The 12,418-nt window shown below is 36.7% G+C and overlaps 1 protein-coding gene across 1 annotated transcript in view; it reads left to right on the forward strand.

The window, feature by feature from the left end:
* Window positions 1-12,418, forward strand: part of PTH2R (parathyroid hormone 2 receptor) — an 85,779-nt gene that overhangs the window by 24,155 nt on the left and 49,206 nt on the right. The window contains exons 3-6 of the mRNA XM_011993916.1: window positions 5,500-5,610; window positions 5,723-5,844; window positions 10,359-10,456; window positions 11,352-11,541. Of these exons, the coding sequence (XP_011849306.1) occupies window positions 5,500-5,610; window positions 5,723-5,844; window positions 10,359-10,456; window positions 11,352-11,541 (521 nt within the window). The remainder of the gene's footprint in view (window positions 1-5,499; window positions 5,611-5,722; window positions 5,845-10,358; window positions 10,457-11,351; window positions 11,542-12,418) is intronic.

Below are 12,418 nucleotides of genomic sequence, written 5' to 3' on the forward strand. Positions count from 1 at the left end.
GGAAATCTAACAAGGAGATACATCATCATGAAAAAATTTGAAAGTATTATTATCTATGATGGCTGAGTAAGCTGTTTTCTGTGAAATCTTATAAACTGTTGAGCTAGAAGATATTTCAGAGATCACCTAGGCCAACATTATCATCGTCAGTGTCCCTTTAACAGTTCAACAAATATTATTATATGCCCAGAGTGTTTTACTTCTGTTGTAAGCTCTGAAAAGTATGAATAAGATTCTGTCTTTTCTCTGTGGGGTTAATGGTTTAATAGGGAAGGCAGGCATCTTTCAGAATGGTGTATAATTTTAGGAACAAAGGTATTTTAACAACTGTAGAGCCACTGAAGATGAATCTTAATCAAGGAAGGCTTCCTGGAAGAATAATGATCTCATCTTAAAAGTAAAGAAGTAGTTAAAAGTAAAGAAGATGTGATGAGGGGAAAGTAAGACTGTATTAGTCAAAGTTCTCCAGAGGTACAGAACTAATAGGATATTCATATATATGAAAGGGAGTTTATTAGAAAGAATTGGCTCACATGATCACAGGGCGAATTCCCATGATAGGCCGTCTGCAAGCTGGGGAAGAAAGAAGACAATAGTGGCTCAATTAAGTTCAAGAGCCTCAAAAACAGGGAAGCCTTCAACCCATGTCCAAAGACCTGAGAGCCCCCAGCAAACCACTGATGTAAGTCCAAGAGTCCAAAGGCCTAAGAACCTGGAGTCTGATGTCCAAGGACAGGAGAAATGGGTGGAAGCATCTAGCACAGGGGAAAGATGAAAACTCAGCAAGCCAGCTTATCCCACCTTCTTTCCCCTGCTTTGTTCTAGCCAACCGAGGGTGCCCACCTTCATTAAGGGTGGGTCTTTCTCTCCCAGTCCACTAACTGAAATGTGAGTCTCCTCTGGCAACACCCTCACAGACACAACCGGAAACAATACTTTACCACCTATCTAGGCATCTTTCAATCCAATCAAGTCGACCCTAATATTAGCCATCACAAAGACATTTCAAAAGAGGAAATAGGATGGGCCAAGATAAGCAAGTGTGCATCAGTCACACACCATATGAATTATACAAAAAAGAATAAATTAACTGGTTGTAAACTTAGGTCACATCTAAAATTTGTGACGATGCAAATGATGTGAAGCATGTAGATGAATAAATACTAAAAGAGAAAAAACACTTTTTTCAAGATCCTTATTTGCATGGAGATCTTTTTCTATGCAAATAAGACAGAATTAAATGTGGTCAAACTTTGGTTTACCTTTCAATTGAAATGTCTAATTATATATAAATTGACTCAAGTGCTCTTTACTTTAAAGTTGTAAAACACGAGAATGATGTTTTGAATTCTCTAGCTAATTTAAGGAATTTTAATTTTTATATTCTTCTAAAATTAAGAGATGTGTATCAAAATATTTAGGAGTGAGCTGTCTGACTGTCTATACTTTGAAAATCTGTAGCAAAAAATAAATTAGATTAACTATTGCAAAATATTAGCAGCTGCCAATTCTAGGTTATGAGTATATGATTTTCTGTTTTATTTATGAAATATTTTTAATAAAAGAATGTAAGAACATAAAAGTTTTCCTAATGTTTATGAAAGAGAGAAAAGGATATATAAATGCAAATATTCAGCTATAAAACTATTCAAGTACTTAAAAAACAAAGACCAAAATATTATTGATCCAAAATATTATTATTTCAAGTGTGGTCACATTTTATTTGAAAAGAGAAAAACATTCTCCAAATTTTAGATTGTTCTGTGTAAATGTCATGTTTTGACATACTTCACTCATAATTAGTTTGTCCTGGCACACAAAAATAATTACAGAGTTATAATTAATGGTACTAATTTATAAAGAGAGATTGGGAACCATTAGTCAATTAATTAGATCCTTGCCAAATAATGCAAGTATTAACTCACATTGGATGGCAATGATGATCAAGGAGAGAATGCTAGTTAAGATCTTTATTTTTGGATGGGCGCAGTGGCTCACGCCTGTAATCCCAACACTTTGGGAGGCCGAGGCGGGTGGATCACCTGAGGTCAGGAGTTCGAGACCAGCTTGACCAATATGGTGTAACCCCATCTCTACTAAAAATACAAAAATCAGCTGGGCGTGGTGGCAGGTGCCTGTAGTCCCAGCTATTCGGGAGGCTGAGACAGGAGAATTGCTTGAACTCGGGAGGCAGAGGTTGCAGTGAGCTGAGATGATGCCACTAACTCCAGAGTGAGATTACGTCTCAAAAAAAATTTGTATTTTCTATGTGAGGTTCATAGTGTCTTCATTTTTTTCAACCTTTTGTGAATATTCACTACTGTCTTTGTCAAAGAGCAACCACAAAAATAAGCATGATCCACAGAAATATTTTGGGAGACTGTTGGTTTTCTAAAAATTGGGCAGCATGTCCTTGTGTGTACATGTGTGAGGTGGTATCTTGTAGGGAATGAGAAAAACTGTCCCTTTTAGAGTAGGAGGAAAAAAAATTTTCATAGCAGTTTTAAAAATATATAATTATAGAATAAACTGGCCATTGGCTTTTGCTAGAAAATAGCACATGACATTGCAGCATACATTTTGGAGGGATAGCTAGTTGCCAAGAAATAAGAATGTGTATCCAGGTCCAATTTATGTAGAATACACAATAGATACTGGGCACATACTGACTGGGCAGTCCAGATATATAAAGACATGTGACTTATTAATGAAAAAAGGCGAATTGAAAGATATCAAGATACAGTGTTGAGGGCAAAGTTGTTGGGAGAGGTGGAGTCATTACATTCTGTATAAATGAAAATGAAAACATAAAAACAACAAAGCATATAATGGTGGAAAGAGAGGCAGGTGGAGCTGTGCACCAGAAGCAGGAGCCAGTAGGGTGGGCTCCTGCCTTGCCTGTGATATGTAAAGCTCAGGCTTTTATTATGTGAGCAAAGCAAGACTTTTTCCAAGAAAATGTTTTTGGAAAGACATTTTCTTTCCTTATTGCTTCGGCAATGCACAAAGCAAATCAAATATTTGCTTCTGTGTGATATGGTGGACACTAAGAAGTTAATTTGGGGTTCATAACTGATTTTTTTTTTCTGTAGAGATGAGTGTTTCTCTAAGGTTCTGTTATGCTGACTGTTTAAAACTGAGCAAACAACTTGACAACATGAACATTAGCTAGAACAAAAATCTTCAGCACAGTTAGTGTAACTGGTAACTAAAAAATTGAGAGAGCTATAATGGGTAGTACTTGTGGTGGCAAGTAACTTCTACCCTAATACCTGCTGTTGTGCCTGTGTATGCTGTGTCACATGGCAGAAGGGACTTTGCAGGTGGAATTAAGATTCTGGACCTTAACGTGAGGGAGCTTATTTTGGGTTATCTGGGTGGGTTCCATGTGACCATATGGGCTCCTTAAAGTGGAAGAGGAAGGCAAAAGAATCAGAGTTGAAGCAGAAAATGAGAGAGGAGGAGAGATTAAAAATGTGAGAAGGACTCAACCTGCCTTGCTGACTTTGAAGATGGAAGAAGGGGGCCATGAGCCAAGGAAAGCAAGCAGCTTCTGGAAGTTGGGAAGAGCTCTCAGCTGACAGCTGACAGCAAGGAAATGGGGACCTTGGTTCTATGTCTGCAAGGAGCTGAATTCTCCCAACCACCCAAATGAACAAGGAGAGAGATACTCCCTCAGAGCCTCCAGAGAGGAATGCAGCCCTGCCCAGCCCTTGATTTTGGCCTCACGGGTCTACAAGGAGAGAAACAGCTGAGCCCAGCAGACTGTTGACCTACAGAAATAGTGAAAAAACACATTTCTGTTATTTTAAGCTGTGAAGTTTGTGGTAATTTGTTACAGTAGTGACAGAAAACGAATACAGCAGTCATTGAAGGTATCTCTTTTTGAGAAGTTAGGGTATAATTTGGCTGACAGGTTGTCTTCCTGGAAGTTCAGGTCATCACTAATCGAAAGGAGTCCTGCAAGAGCACGGAGAATTGACACTGAATATTTGTTAATCCTCCACCAAGTGCCAGGTGCATTCCAGGAATGTGGCTAAAGCTTGAGACAAAACAGGCAAAAATCTCTACCCTCAGGTTTCTTAAATTCTGTGACTTAGGAATATAATAATACAATAACACCCAATACTGGAAGGTGATGAGAACTCAGGTGAAAAATACTGCAGGAAAAGGTATAAGAAACATTTTGGGATGCAATTTTAGATGAGTGTGTTTACTCAGAAGTTGACATTTGAGTGCAAATATGTAGGAGGTAAGGGAATAAGTGTGTCTGGGTGAGAGGGCAGATTCTGTGGGCACTTCAGGCCTTATAGAAATTTATGTTTTGAGATGGGGAGCTGTTGGAAGATTTGGGGCTATTGTGTCAAAAACAAAGGAGAGAAAGTGTGAAGCAGGTTTACTGTGCACTAGTTACCAGCTTGTCTGAGTCCAGTGAGGCAGAATACCCAGCGCGTGAGATACATGAAACGGGTTTATTACTCACAGGTAGGCAGCAAGGAACAACAGAAGCCTAGGAGTCCTTGGGAACTGGTGCTCCACAGTTTGGGAAAGCTGCGTGGGCTGGATGGAATCTCCACTGCTCATGACCTGTGTGCACCAGAGCAGAGGGACCCCACAAAACAGCCCAACCCTGGTTATATACCTCAGGGAACACACAGTGCACGGGGCTAATGTCTGGAGACATCCTGTTTCTGGGAGGGCCTGCAATGGAGCCTGGACTGTTCTAGGCAGTTCCTCACCCCTTATCTCAGCATGTTGCGTTCCCAGCACATTCTACAGTTATTCTTGAGAACGACAAGAAAAGGGGGCAGGGAGAATTGGGTTCATTCAATGCCACCCAGAGAACTGTCCTGTAGAAAGAAATGTTGGAATCAGGAGGGCCAGTCCTGGACTGTCGCACTCATTCAGGTTGGAGATGAAGTGGCTTGGACTATCGTGGTGGCAGTGGATGTTGTGGGAAGTGATGAAGTTCTGGATTCATCTTGAGAAGAGTAGAGTTTATGAGAATGTCGTTTGAGATGAATGTTAGACTCAAGGAAAAGTATTGGTAAAAAGATAAACCTGAGTCTTGGGGCTTGCCAGTGAAGTGTGCTGCTTTAGGTGTTACGTTCTTTAAAGACAGTTTTCAAGAATCTAGTGTAAAAATGTAGCTACAACTACGATGGTCAGAAAAACTTCACCACAGAAGTAGTTCACAATGATTTCCAATGTTTCTTATAAATTAATTGCTATAGCTACCATAACTAGTATGCTGGAATGATTTGAGTATTTTTGATGTATGCAAAGCAAATGTTCCTACGAATGGGCCTTTGATGAAGCCACACTGATGAATTTTGGGACATTTGCATCATATCTATCCTATCTAGTTTCAAAAACTACCATTTTTTTAAAAAATTTTGCTACAGACAATGACCTAAAATTTTGTATTTTGAATGCATTTGTTCTCTGGTTCCAACTACATTTTTCTTTGCTTATTTGCTTCAATTTTTTTCTCATTAGAAGGAAATTGTTTCCCTGAATGGGATGGACTCATTTGCTGGCCCAGAGGAACAGTGGGGAAAATATCGGCTGTTCCATGCCCTCCTTATATTTATGACTTCAACCATAAAGGTAGTGAATTTTTATGTAATGATTAATTTAAAACAAACATTTACTTGTCCTTTTTCTTGGTAATAGATTCTAAGGGAACTGAGCAATCTCAGTATCTTTCATGTCTTTACAGGAGTTGCTTTCCGACACTGTAACCCCAATGGAACATGGGATTTTATGCACAGTTTAAATAAAACATGGGCCAATTATTCAGACTGCCTTCGCTTTCTGCAGCCAGATATCAGCATAGGAAAGGTAATGGAATTTTTCTATTTGTGAATTCCTAAGGGAAAGCAGAATAATGTTTTAATGCAATTCTCAATTGCCAACCATTATATATAAAAACCCTCTTATTCCACGACACAAGGATCATAAAAGATAAAAGCAATGTTGCAATCCTTTCAGATGCATATCAATCATTCCGGTATTTTCTATAGCCTAGAGCCACCGGACTGAGATACATACATCCATACTTATACCTGTGTGTGTATTATGTTTATTATATTACATTACATTGTTTACATTGCATTACATTATGCTGTATTATGAATAAAAATCCCAGTAGGTAGTTAGTAATATGATTCATGATTTCTTCTTAGTTACGTATGAATGGCTACATCTCATCTGTATGTTCCAGAAGGACTTTTGCATTTTAGAGGTGTATTTTCCACCTCATAAGATTTACCAATAGATGATTTCATTAGCATATAAAAGATTAGAGTTGTAGGATTAAAGGGGAGCAAGGGGCGTCATATAATTCTTCCAGCACAATATATTAATTTCAAAGATGTGAGTCAACTGAGAACCAGAGATTAGGTGTTAGTCAAAGTGACATAGCTCGGTGACAACAGGGTTTAAAGTAGAGCCCTTACGTCCTAATTTCACATCAGGGCTGTTTCCAATATAGAAATCATAGGTAAACTTTGGGATATTTTAGAGAGTTACTTTTAAGTTATAAAAGTTGGTTTAAAAATCGTGTTTAAATTTATACCACTTAAACCTCGTGAGTAAAAATGCATGATGATATATGCATATGATGCTAAGAGTTAATGTGATAAATTAGTGTATAAATGATCTTTATGAAAACCCTGAGAATAGTCCATCATACAAAAACTCTTCAAATTTTTGACATATTTCTTTATGTCTGGTGATGTTTTGGGGAGGTAGGGAGGCAGAACAGCAGCAAGAGAAGTAGTGAGTTGAAAGTTTCTTTGTTTGATTTTGCATTAATAGAACTTCCTGTCTTAACTTTCTACCTTAATGAGTTCTTTAGGAATTGGCTGAAAGACTTTCAGTTATCTGTTTAATTGTTGAAAAGCTTCTTAGATAAAATAAGTCAATATGAGGAGATTGTTAGGTACTCTACAATGGAACTAATGTCAACATTCAGTTAAGCTAAAATGCTTCAAAATAATTTTAGTCTCATTGATAGAAATAAACATTCACTGATACTTAGTGTACTCTGTGATTATCTTTATTTTTGCATTACATGATGAAAAATGCAAACCTTTCAGAGCTGTTAATGGCCATTAAATTAAATCATGGTTTTATTTATACTGAACTCTAATCTTAAAACCATTTTCTGTGATTACTGTGTATTTTAAGAATAAAAATAACTAAAGATGGTTGATGTACTCAATATATGTACTAGTTTATGTAAAATAATTTAAAAGTTAATAGAAAATTTGAAGAATTGTGTTAGTATAATTTAATCTCCTTAATTAAAAACACAAAGATGTTTTCTATTGTTTGTAACCTTTAAGTAATAATTTGGGAAAACCCAAGAAAACAAAATATGTCTAATTAGAACACTAGATATCTCCTGAAGTTTTGACGCACTGTAGGGCAAAATGATGTTACTTATTTATGAGATATAAATTATTAATAGCTAATAAAATTTTTTTATAAAGAAGGAAAAGCAAAAAACTAAAAAAGTGTACATTTAGAATAAATGCCACATTTTTTTCAGGAAAACAAGACTAAGATATTTTTGAGCACTATTTTTTTTTCTCTACATTTTCATATAGTTGGCATGGCAAAATAAGATAATTATTTTAGTAAAAAAAAGGGAAGGAATTCTAATAATAAGTGACAAGATTATTAAATTTTTTAGAGTGTGATATTTAAAACAGTAGCATACCGTAGAAACTACCGTATAATACATCTCCTATCCAATGGCTGGATTTACTTTTGGAAAGCAATTTAGCAGTATATATTTAAAAACTTCAAAGGAATCATATTTTTTGATCTTATAAATTTACTTCTAAAATCAAGCATAAGGATTTAGAATGGGGGAACTGAATGGGAAAAAATGTTCATCAAACAAATAATTATTATAATAAATGTTTCAATGAGTTTACATTTCTAATGAAGAACTGGTTAAATAAGCTCAAATATATGCATATAAATATTATATAGAGTTTGCAGCCTTGGGCAATTATTTTGTCTCACAAAAAATTCAGGAATAAACTTGTATATAAATGGAGAATGCAGATGCTTAAAATAATAGGCAATACTTCACAGAAATAGAATGAAATGAAATACACGAAGTACTAGCTGGGCATGGTGGCCTATGTCTGTAGTTGCAGCTACTTGGGAGGCTGGGGCAGGAGTTCAAGATCAGCCTAGGCAACATAGGGAGATGCCATCTCTTAAAAATAATAACAACTACTTCAAGATATATGTGAAGTACATGAAGTACTAACAGTGTTTCATTCTGATTGGTTAGAATTTGTAAGATTTTTTTTCCTCCTCTCTTTTATATTTTACACATTATTCAAATATTTTCTATGAAAAGTTTTACTATTTTATTAAGAGAAAATAATAAGTAGTAAATAATATTTTTTAAAAAGAAACAAGAGGCAAAGTCTTCCTGCTTCCAGTCAGATTGTAGGCAGTTGCAACAATAAGTTGAGTTATATGCAAAATTAATAATTTGTAAAAATGAGTTGAGGATACCAAGAAATCTAAATGAACTAAATTCCAGCAATGGGCAAGCCCTTCCTATGAGAGAAGAGAACCATGGCTGCATGTATCCCTAGGACCACAGTAGAAGGGGAGAAAACAGGCCATTGAAGGGGATAAAGAGAAAAGAGACAAGCTTTTATACCAACTTTTAGCAGACAAGGGCTGGCATAAAGGCTTAGAATCCCAAGGAGTAAGCCCTAGTCTTAGTGAGCTATGATCCACCAGGCAATTCTTTGCTGTGAGGTCTTAAACGAGTGCATGGGGAAAGTATGCCAAAGGTTGGGGCAGGCAGAGGGCTCAGAGAAATTCCTTGAGATGTGCACAGGGCTCTCACAGAATGAAAGGCAGCAGCTGGCTGAAGGCATGGATCAGGACAGAAGAGCTGAGAGGCATCTCTTGAGGCACATGGGGCCCTCGCTAACTGCATGACTGATGCAGCCCACAGGCCAGGAGAAGGGCAGGGAAGCTGAGAGAAATCCCCTAGAGAGGCACAGTTCTCACTAAGCTCAAGGCAGCAGCCAATTGCAAGACCAGGCCCCTGGAAGTTCTGACTAATGACCTTCAAGTTGGGGTTCCCACAAACCCCTCTTTAGGCTTGATTAATTTGCTAGAGCAGCTCACAAAACTCAGAGAAACACTTACATTTACTATATATTATTATAAAGGGTATTTTAAAGGATACAAATAAACAGCTAGGTGAAGAGACACATAGGGTGAAGTCTGGAAGAGTCTGAAGTGTAGGAGCTTCTGTTCTGGCGGAGTTGGGGTGCATCACCCTTCTGGTAAATGGATGAGTTCTTGTTCACCTTCCTGAAAGCCTCCGTAAGTTCAGCTGTCTAGCAGCTCTTCATATCCCATTTTCTTGGCCCTTTTGTGGAGACTTCATTGGATTGGCCTGACTGAAACATGGAAAACCCTTGCTAGGTTTCCCCATTCAGTCTATTAGTGTTAGATTATATCCTTTTTGTCCAATCACATTTTTACACCATTGTCCAATCTTAAAAGATCCCATACTGTATAATTCTACTTATATGACATTTATGAAATGACAAAATTATAGAGAAAGAAAACAGATCAAGGGTTTCCAGGTGTTTGGGATAGTGGAGAGGGGGAGGTGTCACTATAAAGGGTCAGAACAAGGGAGAACTTTGTGCTGGTGAAATCATTCTGTACTTGATTTCAGTAATGGTTATGAAGATGTACATATAATAAAATGACATACAACTATAAATATGCGCATTGCATCAATATTAAATTCCTGGTTTTGATATTTTAGTAAAATTATGTAAGATGTAAGCTTTGGAGAATACTGGGTGAAGGGAACCTGGGGCTTTTCTTACACTATTTTCTACTTCTTTTAAATCTATAATTATTTTAAAATGAAATAATTGAAAAGGAATGAACCATTTATACAGGTAACAATATCAATGAATATAAAAAACAGTATATTGACCAAAAGAGTTTATACTGTATCATGTAATCCTATGAAGTCTAAGAGTAGCCAAGAAGTGTATGAAGTATGTGAACAGAGAAAGCTAATTTGTGGTAACAGATATTGAACAGTGGCTTCCTGGGGGTGGATGGTGGGTGTTTTTTTGACTAGCAAGGGGCACAAATGAACTTGGTTTGTCAAAACCTATCAAAATGCTCACTCCAGATATCTACATTTTATTGCATTCTAATTACAGCTCAAAAAAGTTAAAGAGTATTAGAAATAAGATTCCAAAAATGACATGCTATTTCTTTGCCAGTTTATTGGTGAAATAGTCCTATATCATATATGAGCATCTCTTCCCTTGCAGCAAGAATTCTTTGAACGCCTCTATGTAATGTATACGGTTGGCTACTCCATCTCTTTTGGTTCCTTGGCTGTGGCTATTCTCATCATTGGTTACTTCAGGTGAGTGATGCCCATCACTTTCTCCGTGAAGGGACACATTCTCTTTTCTATCCAGAGAAGACATAGTGGTCTCACAATATTTTCCAAATGTTTTCCTCAAACGCAAGTTTTCGAATTCAGCGTAATGTTGTTATATTATTTGACAATTAATTTTTCATGACAAATTCAGGGTTCTTTGTTTAAAAACTTAAAGCATCAAAGTAGTATGAAACCTTTAAGCCAATAAGTATGTATTGCAGTATATTTGTTGCAAAGTGAGACAGCATCTAGTTGAATGAGTTCCCAAGTGATTTTGGTGCTATTGGACAAAAATTCATCTTAAATAATCCCCCAAATTATTGGATATCAGCACATAAAGAAACAATATTTATTGTTTTTGTTATGGGTTATTTTTTATACACTTTAACATGTGTCCAATTCCATTCCACTTAATCTGAATCATTACAAAATTTTGAGCACCAATTCAGTCGGCCCTTCATATACCGGGATTTCACATCCCCAGATTCAACAGACTATGGATGGAAAATACTCAGGAAAAAAAAAAAAAAAGTTTAGTTGTGTTTATCCTGAATATTTACGTACCTATTTTGGGGTCATTTTTCTCTAAACAACACAGTATAACATCTACTTACGTAGCATTCACATTGTATTTGGTATTGTAACTAATCTAGAGATGATTTAAAGTAACAAGATGATGTGCATAGGTTATATGCAAATACTGCAGTATATCATATAAAGGACTTGAGTATCTGCAGATTTTGGAATTTGTTTGGAGTCTTGAACCAGTCCCTGCTGGAGGGGAGCAGGCTGGCTGGTGGTGGCAGCAGTCACCGTGGGTATTTTCCCCCATTTTAAATTTTATCCATATTTAAATACTGAATATTTCTCTCCATAGACGATTGCATTGCACTAGGAACTATATCCACATGCACTTATTTGTGTCTTTCATGCTGAGAGCTACAAGCATCTTTGTCAAAGACAGAGTAGTCCACACTCACATAGGAGTAAAGGAGCTGGAGTCCCTAATAATGCAGGATGACCCACAAAATTCCATTGAAGCACCTTCTGTGGACAAATCACAATATGTAAGTGTTTTCACCATTTTCTCTCATTACTAATTTGTATAACATTACAAATAAGTACAATTTTACAGTCCACTAAACATGTTAACTTGCTTTTGCTTATCTCTGAACTGACTAAAATGGATTATCAATTTGTATAGTGACATTTTCTCCCTCAATTCTGTCCTTTCATGTCTAATCAATCATCATTTTATTAAAAGTTCTTGGGTTTTTTCCTCAAGAATATTCTGGAATGGAAACTGCAAAATGCTCAAGATTGGAATGGTATTTGGTGTAGGCACCACAGCAACTGTCATGGGCCTCACCACTTTCGAAAGTAAAAATCCATCAGCAAAACCAGAAGCTTGCAATTTAAAAGCCCATGATATTTAGTCCCTTTATTAAATACTCAATGACTTGTTCCAATATAAAATTTTATGTTACTTGATTCTGCTCTTGAATGTCCTGGTGGTAGTAAGTAGATTGATCCAATGATTCACTCAATTAGATCACTGAAGCAATACATCTGATATTAGGTATGGTTAATTGTCTTGATGGTGTGAATTAATACCCCGTCTGGATCTGTGCCTTTGCCCTGTAACTTTATAATCCCTGCTGATTCTGATTCTGGGCTGGCACTGTGACTTGCTTTCTCCAACAGAAGGAAGTGGAAGCAACAGTGTACCAGTTGAGAGTAGACCTCTAATAAGTGAGCTTAGCCGAGACAAGCCTAGCCCAGATCAGATGAACTACCCAGCCCATCCACAGATTTATAAGATATGTTAAATATTTACTGTTTAAGTCACTAACCTTGGGGGCAGCTTGTTTTGCAGCAATAGCTGCATAAAAAGACCAAAATAAAATAAATTCAAGCTAGAAATATGGGTAACATTCTCTTCTT

The sequence above is a fragment of the Mandrillus leucophaeus genome, unplaced genomic scaffold (assembly GCF_000951045.1).
Source record: "Mandrillus leucophaeus isolate KB7577 unplaced genomic scaffold, Mleu.le_1.0 Scaffold436, whole genome shotgun sequence".
Lineage (NCBI taxonomy): Eukaryota > Metazoa > Chordata > Mammalia > Primates > Cercopithecidae > Mandrillus > Mandrillus leucophaeus.